Source organism: Salmo trutta, chromosome 32, assembly GCF_901001165.1.
Source record: "Salmo trutta chromosome 32, fSalTru1.1, whole genome shotgun sequence".
Classification (NCBI taxonomy): Eukaryota; Metazoa; Chordata; class Actinopteri; order Salmoniformes; family Salmonidae; genus Salmo; species Salmo trutta.
Window position 1 is genome coordinate 35190389 of NC_042988.1, and position 21726 is coordinate 35212114.

At 42.9% G+C, this 21726-nt stretch overlaps 1 protein-coding gene across 1 annotated transcript in view; it reads right to left on the minus strand.

The window, feature by feature from the left end:
- The window catches only part of LOC115171794 (ras-related protein Rab-26-like), a 111640-nt gene extending 97055 nt beyond the window's left edge, over window positions 1-14585 (minus strand). The window contains exons 1-2 of the mRNA XM_029728939.1: window positions 13751-14585; window positions 9650-9760 (exon numbers count right to left, since the gene is read on the minus strand). Coding sequence (XP_029584799.1) covers window positions 9650-9760; window positions 13751-13990 — 351 coding nt within the window. The 5' untranslated portion in view covers window positions 13991-14585. The remainder of the gene's footprint in view (window positions 1-9649; window positions 9761-13750) is intronic.
- Between the last annotated feature and the right edge of the window lie 7141 nt (window positions 14586-21726).

Consider the following 21726-nt stretch of genomic DNA (forward strand, 5'->3'; position numbering starts at 1 on the left):
TTGCATCCAATTTGCTGAGTAGAGTGTTGGAGGCTATTTCGTAAATGACATCGCCAAAGTCAAGGATCGGTAGGATAGTCAGTTTCACGAGGGTGTGTTTGGCAGCATGAGTGAAGGATGCTTTGTTGTGAAATAGGAAGCCAATTTTAGATTTAATTTTGGATTGGAGATGCTTAATGTGAGTCTGGAAGGAGAGTTTACAGTCTAACCAGACACCTAGGTATTTGTAGTTGCCCACATATTAAGTCAGAACCGTCCAGAGTAGTGATGCTAGATGGGCGGGCAGCGATCGGTTGAAGAGCATGCATTTAGTTTTACTTGCATTTAAGAGCAGTTGCTAAATGACTGACATGTAAATGTATGACCTGTCACCACAGACAGACCACAGCTCACTAGAAGTGCCACGCATGTCGATATAGACTGAACTATTACACACAAGCTCAGAAAGGCTGGGATCAGGGGAAGGGATGACAGCCACCGAGGTCAACAGTGGCCCTGCATTCTAATCAGAGATGGTGATGCACACACACGCAGGCGTCGACAGACACGCACACACTCACTCACACACAGGTGTACATAAATAAAATAACACCTGTCAATAGAAAGACATTCATGCACTCAACCAAGGAGAGACAATAACAAATGACTTAGGACACTGGACATGACAACAGTTGAGACATATGGTGACAGTGTCAGGACAAGAGAGGTCAAGCTCCTGACATACCCAGCAGGACCTGAATGAGAACAAGAACAGAGCTATCAATAGTCTAATCAATGGGACTTGGTGATTGGGAACATTTCTTGTGGACCGCCACTAACAACACTGGTCTCTGTGAAGACTAACAAAACGCCTATATGGATGCATAACAAGAAACACCACCAGGGTTGTCTCAGAATAGGAGTGCTGTTCTAGGACCAGTTTAGCCTTTTAGGTCATAATGAATATGATTACAAGGACAGGAGGGGATCTGTTCCTAGATCAGCACGCTTTCTCTGGATACGGGCCCAGAACCCCAGCTTTGATCTCAGATCCACATGAGCTTCCATCAATTCCACTCATACCTTTTAACCAACCGACTTCATACATGATGAAACAGAACATTTGTCTTGTCCCGAAAGGCATAAATCTAGGCTGTGTCCCTATGGGCCCTGGTGAAAGGTAATGCACTGAATAGGGAACAGGGTGTCATTTGGGACGTAGCTGTATAATGCCAGGAGATGTCACTCAGGGAGGGAACAGACAGATTTATGCAGTTAGAAGCTGCCTCTTTTTTTCCAACAGGATCCGACTAGCGTTTGTACGTTTGAGTGAGAGCAGTAGGATTGAGAGAGATTACTTCTACACAGGAGAAGAGGTGAGGTAGATTATACAAAGAAATGGGGAGGGAGGGAGGGAGAGCGAGAGAGCATTGGCGAAAATCTGATATCAACTTTGGAGGGGACAATTACATGACATTTTCTCAAGAGCAATTCCTGAGGGGGACACCAAAAGTAGTGCTGTAACACATAGCCTACATTGTAATATGGTAAATGTATATTGAGGAACCAAAGAAATAAGGTGTTTGCCGTACTCCTAACTACCGGTACCCAAAACTACACAACTAATCACAACAGCAATACCATTGCCTTTAACAAATCTTAGTTCAGTCACCAGTTTAAGTTGAGAGTGGGGGTATCCATGGCATTTTCCAATTATGTTCCTATTTTACAAGTCAAAAAAATTGAGAACCTTTCATAATGTTGCCAAACAAAGACTCAACAAACTTACCTGAGACTCCCTGTTTCTGCCAGTCTGTCCCTGCATATCTGTCCCCAACTCTGCTGTCTGTGTGCCATCTGTTGCCTGCTCTGCCTAATGACATCATTGTGAAACATTTCCATTAGAATTTCATTTCTTTCTTATGAACATTTTATCAACTAGTCTTTGAGATATTAGGCTACTAGGGTTCTTACTATGCGTTTTGGTGTATTGAAAAATACTCTGATGTCCGTCTTTTATTTTTCTGCCATTTTTCTACCTGGCTGGCTGGCTACACACACAGTGTGTAGGTTATTTACAGTAGGAGATGGGCTTCTATAATCTTCAATCATTCTATTTGGGCTTCGATCTAAAAGGTAGCTAGCAAATGTGAAACGGATTAAAATGACAAGAGTTGACAGCTGTATGAGTTCACCATTTACACAACATATGCTGCAACCTTTTGTAATTTTAATAGTTTGTTTCATATTGGCTGGCTTCCAACAATAGCTGAATTTGCAAAGATAGCGAGCACCAATTCAGTTTCAGTGGTGTTTGCTATAATCTTTGCTACCTGGGTTAAATAAAGATGAAATAAAATAAATAAATAAAAGTTCACTTGTGACAATTTAGCTTTTGCAACGAGACCATTAAATATATTTAAGACAATGGTAGAAGAGAGTGTAGTTCTGTTCAGTTTGGATTTCAGTTTATCGATAACCTTATCACAGGGACTTTGAAGCACTAACTTACATCATCTGCATGCTGATTCCATCTTTGACGACGCCACATAAATGGAATAGGTACTAGCTAGCTTAATAATTAATATTTGCGCGCTAGCTCTGCATATTCAGCTAGTGTGTGTGCGCCATTGACTGGATTAACCTCACGTCAGTTACGTAGCAAGCTAAGGAACTGGCAGTGGATCAAACCATTGTGAGGCAAAGGGTGGGGGGGTTGCAATCTTTTGAAACTTAAAAATGCGCTATTAAGTGTCTATAATCAGCACAATTGCTTTCATTACGTATTATTAATATTATTTAAATTACATAGTTATGTTTCAGTGATATATTGGGAGGGACAAATCATATTTTTCCCAGGATGGGGGGGGGGTCGTGTGTCCCCCGTCCCCCCCGGGATTTCCGCCCCTGCGAGAGAGTCTTTATGATACTCAACAACAAATCAGTAATAAACAGAGCCCATCAGAAGAGGTTGTTATTTGGCTTGGAAGGAGAAGAGGAGAGAAGGAGAAGAGGAGAGAAACAGGATATTGCTCTATACAATCTGCTCTCCACCTCTCCCTTTTGTGTCTTTTCATGCTCTCATCCTTCCTTTCCCTCAATGCCTTTTAAGAGGACGTACGCACCCACCGCTGTTGGTTGGCATCCAATGGAGACAGTTCCTTGACCCATTATGGTTGTCATGGGAATATTGGTTGTCATGGGAATTATCAACTCCTCTCGCTCAGGTTGAAGACATTTAACGGTAAATGCTAATGTTGATAGTATTCGGTGCACTGAGTTAATATGTTGTTTTCTTTGAAATATTTTAGGTGCGCTTGATTTACCTTACCTGATAGGACTGTTTTATTGGTTCCATTATACCAGACAAACTAAATCAAATGCTTCTAAAGTATTTCAAATAAAACATGCTATTTATATCCTGGTTTGCACTGAACAAATACCAGTTAGACCAAGCCAAATTGATCAAATTCAGCAAGACGGTATAGTTTCTCTCTGCTGTAATGAGTTGCCATGGGATATACTGCTGTTGATGAGATACTGTATGATTCCATTTCCCCACCAGTATCTTTGGGGATTCAACAGCAGTGACACCGTGTCCCACTCCTCCTCACACATATTATTCTCAGCAATGAGATATATAAATATCCAAAGAGCAATCTGGAGAATAACTGAAGTGACGTGACTATGTTTCAACTCTCAGACAATGATGGATGAGAACAATCACAATGTGAGGAGAACAGTGTGTGTGTGTGTGTGTGTGTGTGTGTGTGTGTGTGTGTGTGTGTGTGTGTGTGTGTGTGTGTGCATGCGTGCAGCACATTGATATTGATGGGTTGAAACGTTGATTGCTTGTATCTGTGGGTAACAGTTGATGAGCCTGACTGGAGCGTCTGACAGTCTAATACATATTGTTCACATCTGGACCAACTCTGAGTCTGTCCAAAAGTGATTGATTGACATGCTTTGGTGAGACAACAGACTAACCGAACTGAGAGCGAGAGAGCGAGAGAGATGGTTGGAGAGCCTCAGATGCATACACAATGACTTAGCTTCCTCCAATTTCTCTCATTGGAATATTGCACTTTCGCTTGCACAAATGCAAACACACACACCATGTTATGTGGAAATGGCAATCTGCTGACTAATAAACAATGTGGAAATTGGAGACGCATCATAAAGTGCCTGGAATCAGGTCAAATCTGGACACATTATGCATCTAACATTCTTCGTAATAACAAGGCCTTGAAACCAGAAACCAGTTTTAACCTCGCTGCAAAAACATTGCCCCAGCAACCACAGTTGAGACTAAATATGGACTAGAAGAGCCCACCCCCCTCATATTTTCATTCGCTGTCACATGAGTAGTTTGATAACCTATTTCATAAAGGAAAATGTATTATACTAACAACAATCATTGAAATGTTGTCTTTCCTTTTGAAAATGTGCCAGGCAGCTGCAGCAGCCACTGCCTCTTTCTCGTTAATAACAGATTTTTGTATGTTCCTCTTAATAACAGAGTATGCAGATTATATAATAAATGAATGAAAAAAAAATAAAAAACACTGATTGATGCAGTGAATGAATTGTGTCTCTCTCTCTTATGTAACCAAACCAAAACATAACCCTCCTGGGAGCGTATGCCTGTTCCTAAACCAATAGAAAATTGGAGCTGAAACAAGCTTACATAATCACAACAAAAATCTACCAACATTTAAATGAATGTTGGAAATGAATCAACATTCTGCTCTTAAAGAGGCAGAACACACTGAGTATACTAAACATTAGGAACACCTTCCTAATATTGAGTTGCACCATCCTGGACATGAACCCAGCCCTGAAACTGGAGAACTAGAGAGGCAACAGTTACATAATGGAGGAATAAAGGGAGTGTCAGGGAGGTAGGAAAGAGAGCAAAGGGAAAATATAGAAGGGGGGAGAGGGTGATACAGTTGGAGAGAGAGAGAGAGAGAGAGAGAGAGAGAGAGAGAGAGAGATGTTGATACCCACATAGCTGAACAACTAGTTCAATATACATCTGTGTGATCAACTAAAACCCCCAGTGTCTACAGCTACACCTTGATGAGACATGTTGTCCCTGTCCAGAAACAACCCGAGCTATGAGGAAGAACATAGTTCCACCCAATAAACAAATGAAGTCAGGTGACAGCACAGGAGTTGACTAATAACAACATTTAGTATTCATAATAATGGAAAAGCAATTGATTTTGGTGTCAGTTCCACCACCTATAAAACATCCCACCTCAGTCAGCCCTATACAAGATGCTTACATCTACCTTTCAAGTGTTTTAGCAAGTGGTGGGCAATCTTACCCTGCAGGGTCCAGTGTGGGTACAGACCATGAAGCGTTTCCATCACCAATCATCTAATTGCTTACACCTATTTGCTGCTCTCAGATTCACAAACACAGAAGTGGTTAAGATCAATAAAGATCACAAACACAGAAGTGGTAAGGTTAAGATAAATAAAGATCACAAACACAGAAGTGGTAAGGTTAAGATAAATAAAGATCACAAACACAGAAGTGGTAAGGTTAAGATAAATAAAGATCACAAACACAGAAGTGGTAAGGTTAAGATAAATAAAGATCACAAACACAGAAGTGGTAAGGTTAAGATAAATAAAGATCACAAACACAGAAGTGGTAAGGTTAAGATCAATAAAGATCACAAACACAGAAGTGGTAAGGTTAAGATAAATAAAGATCACAAACACAGAAGTGGTAAGGTTAAGATAAATAAAGATCACAAACACAGAAGTGGTAAGGTTAAGATAAATAAAGATCACAAACACAGAAGTGGTAAGGTTAAGATAAATAAAGATCATGTAGGACACGATTTAGGTCAATACAGTCAATGGTCAACTTCTGCTTTTCTTTCTTAAATATTTTCTTCTTAAAGCAGCAGCAGAGTATAGTCCCTCCTATTAGAAGCATTGAAGCAGCCCACCTAATGGGTTTGGCTGAAAACACAAGGCCATTACTCTGCAGGAAGTTGTCAGGGTTCAAGTTGTGTCAAGTCGAAGGCAACAAAGAAGGTAAAGATCAGCTGATCTAAACCAGCCATGATGAACAATAGTCCGACAAAGTTAATCACTTCGGCTTTAGACACATTCCTCTTGATGCAGTTAGTGTACTTTGATCCGTAGAGGAATAATATCAGCCCTAAAAATATCAGCCCGAGCATAATGGAGAAGGATAAAATCAGTTTCCTTCTGTATTGCTGAAGGTCTAACATTCCTAAAGCACATGCCCAGGTCACCATCGAGATTATCCATCCTATGACCCCTGTGGTGATGGCCGCGACCTCTGTTCCACTTGTATACAGAGTTCTGCTAAGTATCGCCCCTCCAATCAGGAGAAAGGCTGCAGCCCCCCAGCCGAAGTAGAGCGCTCCCCCCAGTTCCCTCTTCTCTCCGGTCAACTCATTGGAGTCGTCGCTGAGGATTGCCCTGGCCTTCCAGGAGACAGGAATGAGGATGAGAATTCCGGCCAGGATGAAGAATATTCCTGTTATAATTATCAACTTGGATATCTTGCCCTTAATGTAGTTGGTGGTCTTGTGCCCGACCATGGAGACCATGACTCCCAGAAACCCCAGGATAATAGCCATGATAGTCATGGCTCTTGTGGCCTGCAGGTTGGAGCTCCATGCGGAGCTTGGCATGGAGTCGTAGACCTCACACTGAATCTGGCTCGTGATCCTTTTCACACAGCTCATCCACAGGCCATCCCAGACCACCTCCGTGGTGACAAAGTTAGCTGCTATGAAGGTTGTCTCCATCCAGGTGGGGAGTGCACACACTGCAATGGTGGTGATTAATCCTATGACTCCCAGGACGATGCCCACAATCTCCATGCCCATCGACATACTGGGTCCCTGGGTGCATTTCTCTACACCTGCCCTTCCTGGAGGAACAAGGATGTGACTCAAAGACATTCCAGAACAGCAGAGATGTTGAACTTCTAGAGGAGCTATGACAACTTAAGTCTTTACAAAGTTCTAGAACAGCAGATTATTTCACTCTGAAGTTTGTTTCTGAGGTCTTCTGTAAGATAAGAGAACTGAGCCACTCAGTAGACCTCTATATAACCGCTTAATGCTGTGATGTCGTCATGGAAACATAACCTATTGATACAGATTTGGGTCAGTATGTGGTTGAACTAGTGCAATGTACAGCTGTGTCTTCCTGGTCTATTTAAAAGTTACTGTTACATAGGAAAGTATTTCCACCAGTATGTTTTACCAAAATGACAGATTAGTGTCTGTGTGTGTGCATGTTTGTTTGTCTGCGTTTGTACACACGTGTCTGTCTACGTGTGTGTGGTGTTTTTATGATACAAAAGGAGACATATCCCTCACTGAAAAAGCTATCTGATACACAATGCAAATTGCTACGAACGCCTTTGAACTGTGAGATGAAGAAAGCATCAGAAGTCCATTTCACCAGGTCTCTGGGAGCTCAACTGAAAACATTTCAATAGCAGAAGTCTAAAGTCAGTTACGCCCACACACACACACACATACACAATATGGGACCAGACACACACCTCCCATTCAGAGCCGCTGTCCATGACCTGCTGATGCTGTCCATGACCTGCTGACGGGAGGCTGAGAAATCATTTACGGGGTCTGTCGGGATCCAGGCACTCCAGAGGCCAGAGCAATCAAGCACAGAGCAATCTCCTGGTCTGTGTCCGACATGGCACCCGATACCCTGCATAGAGCACTACCCTACATAGAGCACTACCTTTGACCAGAGCCCTATGGGCAAAAGCAGTGTACTGTGTAGGGAATAGGGTGGCATTTGGGACGCAGACCCGCCCTTTCAGCCAATCGCAGCAAGGTAAACAATCCCCCCCCCCCCCCCCCCCGTGGATGGCCTTCTGCCACAGCAGACCCTCCCATAATTTACTGATAATGATAGATTTTATACCCTTACATTTACATTTACATTTTTTACATTTAGCAGACGCTCTTATCCATAGCGACTTACAGTAGTGAATACATACATTTCATTTTTCATTTCTCTCTCTCCTGCATATACACACATACTTAGACCGTAGACACACATCCATCCCATACTTAAAGCCAACATAGAGGCTGATACATAAGTAATGGTTGCTTTTAGCAAGTCCTGCAACGCATTATGATAGTATATGGAGAAGGCACTAACATGGCCAGAGAGAATGGTTTCTACAGCATGACATGACATATAGAATACAACTAATGGTGCAAAAATGGTGTGGCCCAGTAGAGATATGAAGGTTCTATGCCTGCTATATCTAGGTTCATGCAGTATGAGAATCAACAAAAGCCACAACTGTGACCATTTTATGAGAAATAGTGAAACATAGAAATATAATTACTAGAATATCAGTTATATTCACTCAATTTCTTTGGAGTCAATCGCAAAGGTTTTACATGCTGGATGAATCTAGTTGATGATCCCTGCTGTAGAGGAAGTATTGTACTGTAACAAGAGGCCATGCAGAGGGGAGCCAGGGAGAACCTTGAGGGTAATAATGACAAAGAATTTGAAATTTAATGGCAATGAAATATAATAGATTTAATAGGATTGAATGGGAAGGTTTTATGGTGTGAATCACAAAAGGTTTTACAAGCTGGATGAGATCCAGTAGAGGAACGGTTTACCAAGAGGCCATGCAGAGGAGAGTCAGGGAGAACCTTGAGGGTAAAAACGTAATCATGAGGGTCTCACAGCGCAGCAACACAATTAAATAATCAATCAATATGACATGAGCAGACGAGGCAGTAAGCCTTTATGTTAGGAGTTCAGAGCCGCTGTGGCTAGTCAGATAATGCTACAGCATGTGTGACCACTCTAAAGGAAAGGCTTTAAGGGCTATAGCTTGCACTAGCCTTGAGTCTATAGAGTCTGCAGTTAAATGTACTGAAAAGAGATGAACAAAAGCAGTGCAGTAGCATTACATCAAGAAGCAATACATAAATACAATGAAGGAGAAACCAACCAGGAACAACACACACGTGCACGCACACGCACAAATGCAGGCACACATACACGCCAAGAGATACACAGATACAACAGACACACCACAGGAGGTTGGTGGCACCTTAATTGGGGAGGACGGGCTCGTGATAATGGCTGGAACAGTATAGGTGGAATGGTATCAAATACTTCAAACATATCGCTCCATTCCAGCCATTATTATCAGCCGTCCTCCCCTCAGCAGCCTCCACTGACACACACACACACACACACACACACACACACACACAACCCCCCCCCCCCCACCCCATACTCATTGGAAATTAAATTCCAGAACCCAGATTCATTCCTAGATGTATTTCTCTCTGCCCATGGGGGGCCGTGAATTTGGCACAGGAGAGGAGATGCCAATCAGCAGGGGACGGTTCCTAAATGAAAGCATGTCAAACTAATTTAAGAATCGATATGTCTTCCAGAGAGACGGGTATCCACAGAGGAAACACTACCAGCCAGAGGGCTTAAAGACACAGGAAAAGATCTGTTCTGGAAACAATCTATTAACAAGTTCAGCCAGGAATGGACCCATTTTAGATACAAATATGAGGTATGAAGCACATTGATTGAATGTTACACTTTTTATAGAAATGTGTGTGTCCATGTATTATCCATCCCCACTCACCCTGAAGTCGATGCCCACAGTAGAGATGAAGCTTCCTGCCAGGAAGGCTCCATCTTTGAAGCGCACCAGCAGACAGGTCTTCCCCACCCCGGAGTCTCCCACCAGCATCACCTACAGCACAGCAAGAGGGACAAACTGAATGAAAGGGGTTTTAACACACATCCCACAAAGCTGCACAAAGGAAGGTCAAACAGTAAGTGAACATTCCCTTTGTCTCAATGTAACAAGGACAAACTGAACATGACAGGTTGCAGCGCACTTCCCCAGAGAGACAAAACAGTCCAATAGTCTTTCAGCACAACCCCCAATCTCCTCCCTCATCACGTCCCTGGTCACAACATATTGGTGTGTTCCAGCGCGTTGTTCCAGCCACGTTGTTCCAGCCATACTCCAGGTTAGTTAAGAATCACTGCTGTACACAATGCCGATGTTCACTACAGGAGATATCAGACCTCCAGCCAGACAACCATGATAACTCCATTCACTTAAGAGGCCGACCCAAAGTCACAACACAGGTAGACATCAGGAACACAAGTGGCCATAAGGAAGTCACCAAGACATTATTGCACCTCTGGTCATTTGTTTTGTTCAGAATTATTATCAGATTCTCATTAAACCTGGATTATGATAAATGGATTAAAGCTCTCTGTCTCGACATGTTGGTGTTTGGCCAGTAGAAATGAGAGTGTGACTGGGCATCTGGAAATTAGCTTCTCCTCTTAATTTGGGTCAGATAGCAATACTGAATTCTGTGCCTGTGTGTGTGTGTGCATGAGTGAGGGTCCTGCTGCACACATTCCTCTCTTTCAGGGGCCTGATGACGTTATAGAGTTGATGTGTTTAGTGTAATCATGTTAGCTGGGGGACCACAGGGGCCCGGGGCCTCAGTCTGAAGGATTATCATGTCATCCCAGGAGGGGAGGAGGAAAGGATGGATGGTGGAGGGGTGATGGAGGGAGAGACGCAGTAGAGATCTAGCCAGGTCAGGTCAGGTTGATAAAATCTCAATGGCATCTTCATTCCTCTAATCTTCTCTCCTGTTCCCACATCCTCTCTTATCCTTATCTACCCCTCTCATCTCCTCCTCTGTTCTTTCATCCTCTCTGTCTCCCTCTTAAAACAGCAGTATCTTAAAACAGACCCAGGCAGAGTGAATAGAGCAGGAAGTGAAGTGCCCTGTTTTTCCTCTGTTAATCATCACCCAGACTATGTGCTGCTCTACAGAGTGTACGGTGAGCGACATATGGCCGCTGCCTCAGCACAGATCAGCTGTAATAAACCAGGCTCTCCCAGGCCGCCAGCCCCTGCACACTCCTCATATGCTGAAATACAACTGCGGATCCAATGGTGCTCCGCAAATCAAACCCTTTTGTAGAGTGCAGGTTACATCTCATTTGGGGCCCAGTAAACTGATTGGAAAACGCTGTGGTTTCCCTCTCAGTGTCTATGAGCAGAGTTTCCCTCAGCACATAGCAAATGAACTTCTGATGTTTGAGTCAGTGATTCGAAGGAAGAACATTGGTGTTAGGAGTTTTTTCCCCACTGGTTTTAGCCGTTATTTCAACTGATATTTCACTCAAAAACTGAACGCATCTTCATCATAGTTTTTGCTCTGTACTGAAAGTGCTCTATCTTGTGACATGCACATTGTTTTGGGAATGTATTAACAGTGGAATAATGAACAAAATATTTAAATACAGTTTAAGTGAAGTGATCCTTTAAGGCCTTCTCGGTTTTGGGCTTGAATGATGTAATTAACAGCCTACAGTTGGCATAATGTTTGTGAGCTCAACTGAGGTGAGCAATGTATGAAATGCTACAAATGAGCTCCACTGTGCAAGTATTTCTGGGTAATAGTCTCAAGGGTGCCAAATTGAATGACAGCCTCTTCATTTTGTAAATCTGCAACTCTCTCCAGGGGTTGGGTTGTTGCTCTAGGCCTATCCTTTTCAAGAGCTGACACATTTCTAACTGGCTAAAACAATGAAGGGTTGTGAGGCCGGTTGGACATTCCTGCAGTCAGCCAATTGAATGCTCCTTCAAAACTGAACAAAAATATTAAAACGCAACGATTTCAATGAGTTACAGTTCATATAAGGAAATCAGTCAATTTAAATACATTTCATTAGGCCCTAATCTATGGATTTCACATGACTGGGAATACAGATATGCATCTGTTGGTCACAGATACCTTAAAAAACGGTAGGGGCGTGGATCAGAAAACCAGTCAGTATCTGGTGTAACCACCATTTGCCTCGTGCAGCGCGACACTTCTCCTTCACATAGAGTTGATCAGGCTGTTGATTGTGGCCTGTGGAATGTTGTCTCACTCCTCTTCAATGGCTGTGCAAAATTGCTGGATATTGGTAGGAACTGAAACACGCTGTCGTACATATTGATCCAGAGCATCCCAAACATGCTCAATGGGTGACATGTCTGATGAGTATGCAGGCCATGGAAGAACTGGGACAGTTTCAGTCTTCCAGGAATTGTGTACAGATTCATTTGACATGGGGCCATGCATTATCAAGCTGAAATATGAGGTGATGGCGGCAGATGAATGGTACAACAATGGGCCTCAGGATCTCGTCACTGAATCTCTGTGCGTTCAAATTGCCATTGATAAAATGCAATTGTTCTTGTTGTCTGTAGTTTATGCCTGCCCATACCATAACCCCACCGACACCATGGGACACTGTTCACAACGTTGACCTAATATTGTCCCCAGCACAAGGTGCACCTGTGTAATGAACATGCTGTTTAATCAGCTTATTGATATGCCACAACAGTCAGGTGGACGGATTATCTTGGCAAAGGCGAAATGCTCACTAACAGGGATCTTTTATTTCAGCTCATGAAACATGAGACCAACACTTTACATGTTGCGTTTATATTTTGGTTCAGTATATCCTCATTCTTAATGGAGCAACAGGAGTATATCAGAGAAATAGACTACCATTCAGACAGCCTAACTAACAGTGACTCATCAATAGGATGGGTATTGGTAGAAAACATGTTGGCTCTTCCTAATAACCACTGCTTCCCTTTGTTTAATCAGTTGGCTCTTCCTAAAAGACATATGTGTGTGGAAAAAGATAGGCTACATTCAGAGGTATATGTAGTAGAGAAATGACACTCAGCAGGGAATACAATATTTACAATACTCAGAGATATGTGAAAAACAGAAAACAAGTCATCACATCAAAACGTCACTTCAAAGACAGACAGGCACATCACCAGAAGGACAGCCAGGGGGATGAGAGTTTGGCAACACATTTAGGCATGGCACAGAGAGGGAAAGAGAGAGAGGGAAATGGAGAGAGAGGAAAAGGATAAGAAATGAGAGAGAGAGAGAAAGAGAAAGAGAAAGAGAGAGAAAGAGAAAGAGAGAGAAAGAGAAAGAGAGAGAAAGAGAAAAAGAGAGAGAAAGAGAGAAAGAGAAAGAGAAAGAGAGAGAGAAAGAGAGAGAGAAAGAGAGAGAGAAAGAGAGAGAGAGAGAAAGAGAGAGAGAGAGATGAGGTAAGGAAGAGAGAGAACTTTGAAGCAGTCGCAGGATGAATTGATACCCATCACAACCTGTTGATTAGCCTTAAGACTATACGGCTTCACAGAAAACTGCCAAATAGAGAGCATTATGAGATGTGTTGGCTCTTGGTCCCATGTGACCTTCATTGGTTGCTGAGGTGCTATTGATTGTCTTTAGTGACACAGCTGTGGCAGAGGCATTAGCTCAGTTTGATGAATGAGTGTTTTGTGGTCTTGTGAAACACCCCAGGCTTGACAAAGTGAACACAAAAGGTCACTGTGGTGATTAAAGTTATACACAACATAATGTTTACATCCCATTAGTCCTTTCAAACATGTAGGCTAACCTAGGTCTAGGCCTATTTGCCTGATGCACATTCACACATTACATTTATTATCTGTAGGCCATCAACCGGTCATGTGTAGCCACTAATATATATATATATATATATATATATGTTGTTGAATAATAATAGTTTAACAAACTAGTAATATACTGAGATGAAATAATAAAGTTACCTAATGTTATTGTTTACAAATAAGGGATATCATAGCATAATGCTCAGGTGCATTTACCTTGAAAGCGATGTCATAAAACTCGCTGCTGTTGCTGAGTGAAGGTCTGCTCGGATGAACCATACCGTTCGCCTGCACCACGCTCCCCGTCCCTACGGTGCTCTTCCCAGTTTTCCCCTTCTGTTTTCCGGTGGGGCTGCCTGTCGTCGGGCTGCCTGTCGTCGGGCTGCCTGTCGTCGGGCTGCCTGTCGTCGGGCTGCTGTTGGCGTTTTTGCCCTTACCCGCCTTTTTGCGGGACATTTTTTTCACTCCAAACAGTTTATAATTGTTGAGAAAGTGTGACGTTTGAGAGTGGCGCGAAATATTTGAGTTAACACGATAAACAAGTCGAATTATAGTTTTTTGTTTTAGAAGTTGTGCAGTGGGACTGAAATCAAAAACATCCTCTCCGGTTTCACCTGCACGTTGAAATCATGGCTAGCGACACTTTTCTCATGTCACAATACAACGAGTGAACGGTTCGAATCGCGTCTTCTCTCTGTAGAGCGAAACCCACACTGCTAGACTACCTCCCGAAACAGAGGTGACTTTCGCTCTTGTCCTTGTTCCGGTCCCTCCTGCTTTTGCATTGCCAATGATGAGACTGGGATTTCAGCAGCCTTTTCCAATAGCCACAGGCAGCCGGGGTTCTCAAGCAACGCACTAACAAACTCCACCTTTCGAGCGTGTGCGGTGAGCGAGAAGAAAAGCGAAATTTTGAGCGCTGCTGGACAACATTTCGCGGGCTGCTTGTAGGAATTATGAAATACTTTCAAAGGAACACTGCGTTTTAACAGCCATTCAGCACCATGGAAAGCGCCCGCTGCCCTTTCAAATAAATCCACCGGCTATCTGTAAAGTGGAGCAATACTGAGCTGTTTAGGCTGAAACAGTATACGTTTCTGAAAACAAACTATTCTGTTTAATTATCTTTCAAACTCATAGTTTTTCCTCGCATGCGCGCGTTAAGTGGCAAATTGTTGTTATGAGTCAGTAAAGTATACCTACCAGTTCTTGTGATGACAAGAGTAATCATTTTAAAATGTTCATCAAGAATCATCTATGCACACATGCCACTATGCCAGTGAGTGAACAATAATTATTGTTCTTGTTGTTCTGGGGTATCGAGGCGCGTTACCACAGCAACAAAGTCAAATTGGCTATAGGCCTATCATAAAAATTGTATTTTGGTATTTTTGGTCTTAGTTAAAGGTTAGGGTTAGGTTTAAAATCAGATTGTAAGAGATACATTGTTGAAATAGGCGAGGTATAGCCATAATGATGACTTTGTGGCTGTGGTAACTACCAGCTCGCTGTAGCCTACATTTCTTGAATAGAAAGGAACTTGCTGGATCCGCCCCTTTTTTTCAATGTTCGCCTGAAATGGTATATCCAAATCTAACTGCCTGTAACTCAGGACCTGAAGCAAGGATATGCATATTCTTGGTACCATTTGAAAGGAAACACGTTGAAGTTTATGGAAATGTAGGACAATGTAGGATAATATCACACAATAGATCTGGTAAAAGATAATACAAAGAAAAAAACAACCCTTTTTTTTGTACCATCATCTTTGAAATGCAAGAGAAAGGCCATAATGTATTATTCCAGCCCAGCAGCAATTTAGATTTTGGCCACTAGATGGCAGCAGTGTATGTGCAACGTTTTAGACTGATCCAATGAACCATTGCATTTCTGTTCAAAATGTTGTGTCAAGACTGTCCAAATGTGCCTAATTTGTTTATTAATAACTTTTCATGTTCAAAACTGTGCACTTTCCTCAAACAATAGCATGGTATTCTTTCACTGTAATAGCTACTGTAAATTGGACAGTGCAGTTAGATTAACAAGAATTTAAGCTTTCTGCCAAAATCAGATATGTCTATGGCCTGGGAAATTGTATTGTTACTTACAACCTCATGCTAATCGCATTAGCCTACATTAGCTCAACATCCTGTGGAAGGGACACCGATCCTGAAGAAGTACTTGCACATGCGCAGCACGGTGATCTAATCTCGAAGTGATTCAAAGTTCATTAGTCTACCGCTATTCAACATGAATGCATATGTAAATTCACATCTGAACAACAATTCAAAGTCAGAGTGATACCTATTTGCTGTGTTTCCTATGTTAATAACCAACACAACTTTTTGAATAAGCAGACACACATTTCGCAAGTATTTTCTTTACTCAAAAACCAAGATAACGTAATCCACAGACCTAAATACATCCCTAATATGAGAATTGAATTAGTGCTCAACGTTTACCTGCACACCAGTCATGCTATTTCAACATCAACTGTGTTCAGACTGTATCCTAGACTACCACGCAGAGCCATGGATCTGTTAACCACGTTATATCTACATGATAACTTAATACAGTTGGAACAATGAAGACTGCACCTGATAAACTATGATTGTATTGTCGATTGGGCATTAGAATCAGTCTATTGAAGTTTTACAGTGATTTGAATGTGATTTTAGTAAAGCGCCACCAGAGGGAGCTACAGGCCTGACATTACATTTGGAATTGGAAGGGCAAAAGAAAGACCATTCAATTAGCATGTTCATGTTCACTTTATTTTCATTTCACATTAATATGTTTAGTATTTTTGTTGTTGTTGCTCCAGGCATCACAATATTAAAGCAATGGGAAAGCTAATGGCATATCACAGACAAATGAACAGGCACATCTATTGAAACATCATACACGTGATTGAGTGATTTTTTTTAACCTTTTACCATTGCTTTGTTTTATATGTTTTCTTTGAATTACTTAACTCAGTCCACACACACACACACACACAGAGAGAAAGAGAGAGAGAGAGTGACACATACACACACACACAGAGACACACACACACACAGAGTGAGAGAGACACACACACACACAGAGAGAGACACACACACACACACAGAGAGAGAGAGAGAGACACACACACACACAGAGAGAGAGAGACACACACACACACACAAACAGAGAGACAGAGACACACACACACACACACAGAGAGACACACACACACACACACAGAGAGAGAGAGAGAGACACACACACACACACACACATAGAGACAGACAGACAGGCAGTGTCTTTAGACCGTTTTACCCCAGCCCTCATAGAAATGAAGAAATAAAGTTCATACTTCTTATGGACTCAGGAGACATTTTAATGGTCAAACCAGTGAGTTGACCCTGCTGCCCAACTCAACGGTCTAGTGAGAGGGACGAGAGGGACTGTCTGGACGCACAAGGACAGCTGGCAGCCCAGGCCCACCTCTCCTTGGCCCCAAAACTGCTGTCTGTCAGCATTTTTAGACCTCCACCCTCCCTTGCTCCAACACACCACCCTCTCCCTCCCCCCACCACTACCTCAGAGAGGGGGACAGAGCCAGAGGCCTCTCCCTGGGACCACATCCCCCTCTTGCCCCACTCACCCCCTAAACCCTCATCCCCCACCTCTCCGTCACCCCTCTCTCTCCTCTGACAGCTGATTGGTTCCACTCCAAACGCAGCTGTCTCCACTTGGAACAGCTGGACATTTTAGAGGCAAGGAGGAAAGCAGGAGGAAAGGAGGGCAGAGAAAAAAAGAGCGGCCTGGAATTCATCCATGCTCCTAGAGAAATGAACAGCCTTGTCAAGGCGGGTTGAATATGACCTGTGAGTGTGCTCCTGAATACAGGCGCTTAATTGCCATGTGTGTGCATGTGTTTCAGCATGCGTGTGCACAACTCCTTAGAGTTTAAGAGACCAGCTTGAGTGTCATGTTTTTATTTCATTTTGAGATCGATGTGATAACTGGGACACAACATTATGTTGTTTGTGCTCAAACTAATAAAAACACGCCACAGATACTATCTTCCTTTTATGTCCCTGCAGATGTTAGCAATATAATGTTATTTAACTGTGCAAATATTGTTCTAATTACTGTATGATTTCATCAACGTCATTACGCCCACAGTTTAACATCACACTAGCCACACCTTGGGCGTGAAGTGTTGCCCATGACAATATCTCAAATCACCAAGACAATATCTCAAATCACCATGACAATATCTCAAATCACCACCAACACCCTGAAACATCAGACCTGGGTCCAAACAATATTTTAAATCATTTAAAATGCATTATCTGTTCTTGATTGAGCTTGACTGGTGCAGATCCCGCCCATATGGCACTCCAGGCAGGCTAAAGCAAACGCTAAGAGTATTTGAAAGATTTCAAATTGTAATTGAACCCAGGTGTTTTCTACAGTAACTAATGCCAGCAGGTCCTTGGTCAGGTGCTTGGGTACTAGAGACGTTGATTTGGAAGTGATGGGGGACATAGGGGCAGTGTGCCATACCCGTTGCTGTGAGGTCAGAACACACTCGGGGTCACAACACACAGCACGTCCATCTACGTCCAGAGAGCCTCAGGGATGTGTAAGTTTACCCAGGGTCAGGTGCCCTGAGCGTGGGTTAAGAGGAGCTTGAAGCGCCCTGCAGCCGCCCCGGCCAGCCGCCCCGGCCAGCCACTCACCCCCCCCCCCCCCCCCAAAGACCTAGCAAGTGTTGGGGGGGGGGGGGGGGTAGCATTTTAACCTTCACTCACTTCACTCACTCCCTCAGCTGCCCCTACAGTACCAAGTGCTGCGAGGGCCGAGGGGCATCCTGCCAGTGCACGTCCCTCTCCTACGACTCTCAGTCAGTACTTGGCAGGGTGACCACCACTGGACTGCCGGGCACTCACTCTCTCCCTCCTTCTTTAGCTCATTCTATTCCTTGGGTGTCTTGAAGTGGACAGAGAGAACAAAGATTACGAGGGACAGAGAAAAATGGAGGGTGACTTGGGGGTTTCAGTTAAAAGCTATTACTGTTGGCCTTAGTGTTTTAGCATGGGTATGTGTTATTGTTGTTTGAGACTCACCTCAAATGGTGTTTCCTGGTAGTAACATGTATTTGGTGAAAGGGGACGAAAGCTAAGTGGTGGTGAAAGGGAGAGTACACAAACAAACAGCAGGGAAAAACACAGCATAACACAGGCCAGATTACATACGGAGTGGTGGTTATATTACAGGCTTTAATGCTGGGTAAGATAGGCTAAGAGATGGATTTAGATAAAGAGAGAGATGGAGAGGAGAGAGAGAGATGGAGAGGAGAGAGAGATGAGAGATGGAGAGAGAGATGGAGAGGAGCGAGAGAGAGAGATTGAGAGAGAGATATGGAGAGGAGCAAGAGAGACAGAGATGGAGAGGAGCGAGATGGAGAGAGAGAGAGAGATATGGAGAGGAGCGAGAGAGAGAGATAGAGATAGAGAGAGAGAGGGAGAGATAGAGAGATAAAGATAGAGACCAAAATTAGATTAATAATAAGAATAGAAGACAAGCTTCAAAGCCATGGCAAAGCAATTTTAACAAACTCTCCATAGGATTGTTTTCCATGTTATTACTTGACTCATAAAACATTCAACTGGATCAAAACACAATCAATAAAGCTAGTGGAGTGGAATGGATCTACTTGATCCATGTTCACTAGCAGGTTTGTAATTCATTTTGACTGGTAAAGCCACGGGTTGGGTTATATGTCAGCATTTTTACTATATTACTTTCAGCCACTCTATTTGACTGATATACCCCACAGATACCAAGTCAATGACAACATCACGCTGGTGTGATATTTAAACTCTTTCCCCTTCTCCAGTGAGTAGGTGGTATATTCCTACACTGTATAGTGCCCTACATCTGACCAGGGCCCAGGGATCTATGTAGGGAATGAGGTGCCATTTTGGACGTACCCTTAGACTTCCCATTGTGTCAGTTGCACTCTCATACACCAACATCATGACAATATTGTAGCCTAGTGCAACATGGCAATCCCCCCTGCTTTGGCACTTTTTAAATAGGCCTGGGCTTTTCATGTTGTATTTAACAGTAACCCAGCAGGAGGTCTCAGATAGCTAGGCCACAGAGAGCTGTAGCTGGGGCTTAATCTGAGGTGTTTAAAATAATACATGCTCAATACTCCATGGACAGGCAGGCAACGGCCTGGGCACCAGGACGGAAAACTCAAATAGTGCCAGAATTATCATCAAGGGGAAAATATACCTGCTACGTATTTATTCAGCTCTCTCTTTTACTCTCGTTCTTATTCTCTCTCGTTCTCTCTCTATATATATACAGTGGGGGGGGGAAAGTATTTGATCCCCTGCTGATTTTGTATGTTTGCCCACTGATAAAGAAAGGATCAGTCTATCATTTTAATGGTAGGTTTATTTGAACAGTGAGAGACAGAATAATAACAAAAATATCCAGAAAAACGCATGTCAAAAATGTTATAAATTGATTTGCATTTAATGAGGGAAATAAGTATTTGACCCCCTCTCAATCAGAAAGATTTCTGGCTCTCAGGTGTCTTTTATACAGGTAATGAGCTGAGATTAGGAGCACACTCTTAAAGGGAGTACTCCTAACCGCAGCTTGTTACCTGTAAAAAAGACACCTGTCCACAGAAGCAATCAATCAGATTCCAAACTCTCCACCATGGCCAAGACCAAAGAGCTCTCCAAGGATGTCAGGGACAAGATTGTAGACCTACACAAGGCTGGAATGGGCTACAAGACCATCGCCAAGCAGCTTGGTGAGAAGGTGACAACATTTGGTATGATTATTCGCAAATGGAAGAAACACAAAAGAACTGTCAATATCCCTCGGCCTGGGGCTCCATGCAAGATCTCACCTCGTGGGGTTGCAATGATCATGAGAACGGTGAGGAATCAGCCCAGAACTACACGGGAGGATCTTGTCAATGATCTCAAGGCAGCTGGAACCATTGTCACCAAGAAAACAATTAGTAACACACTACGCCGTGAAGGACTGAAATCCTGCAGCGCCCGCAAGGTCCCCCTGCTCAAGAATACATATACATGCCCGTCTGAAGTTTGCCAATGAACATCTGAATGACTCAGAGGACAACTGGTGAAAGTGTTGTGGTCAGATGAGACCAAAATGGAGCTCTTTGGCATCAACTCAACTCGCCGTGGTTGGAGGAGGAGGAATGCTGCCTTTGACCCCAAGAACACCATCTCCACCGTCAAACATGGAGGTGGAAACATTATGCTTTGGGGGTGTTTTTCTGCTAAGGGGACAGGACAACTTCACCGCATCATTTGATGGGGCCATGTACTGTCAAATCTTGGGTGAGAACCTCCTTCCCTCAGCCAGGGCATTGAAAATGGGTCGTGGATGGGTATTCCAGCATGACAATGACCCAAAACACACGGCCAAGGCAACAAAGGAGTAGCTCAAGAAGAAGCACATTAAGGTCCTGGAGTGGCCTAGCCAGTCTCCAGACCTTAATCCCATAGAAAATCTGTGGAAGGAGCTGAAGGTTCGAGTTGCCAAACGTCAGCTTCGAAAACTTAATGTCTTGGAGAAGATCTGCAAAGAGGAGTGGGACAAATCCCTCCTGAGATGTGTGCAAACCTGGTGGCCAACTACAAGAAACGTCTGACCTCTGTGATTGCCAACAAGGGTTTTGCCACCAAGTACTAAGTCATGTTTTGCAGAGGGGTCAAATACTTATTTCCCTCATTAAAATGGAAATCATTTTATAACATTTTTGACATGCGTTTCTCTGGATTTTTTTGTTGTTATTCTGTCTCTCACTGTTCATATAAACCTACCATTAAAATTAAAGATTGATCATTTCCTTGTCAGTGGGCAAACGTACAAAATCAGCAGGGGATCAAATACTTTTTCCCCCCACTGTATATGTAATATATACACTGCTCCAAAAAATAAAGGGAACACTTAAACAACACATCCTAGATCTGAATGAATGAAATAATCTTATTAAATACTTTTTTCTTTACATAGTTGAATGTGCTGACAACAAAATCACACAAAAAATTATCAATGGAAATCCAATTTATCAACCCAGTCACACTCAAAATTAAAGTGGAAAACCACACTACAGGCTGATCCAACTTTGATGTAATGTCCTTAAAACAAGTCAAAAT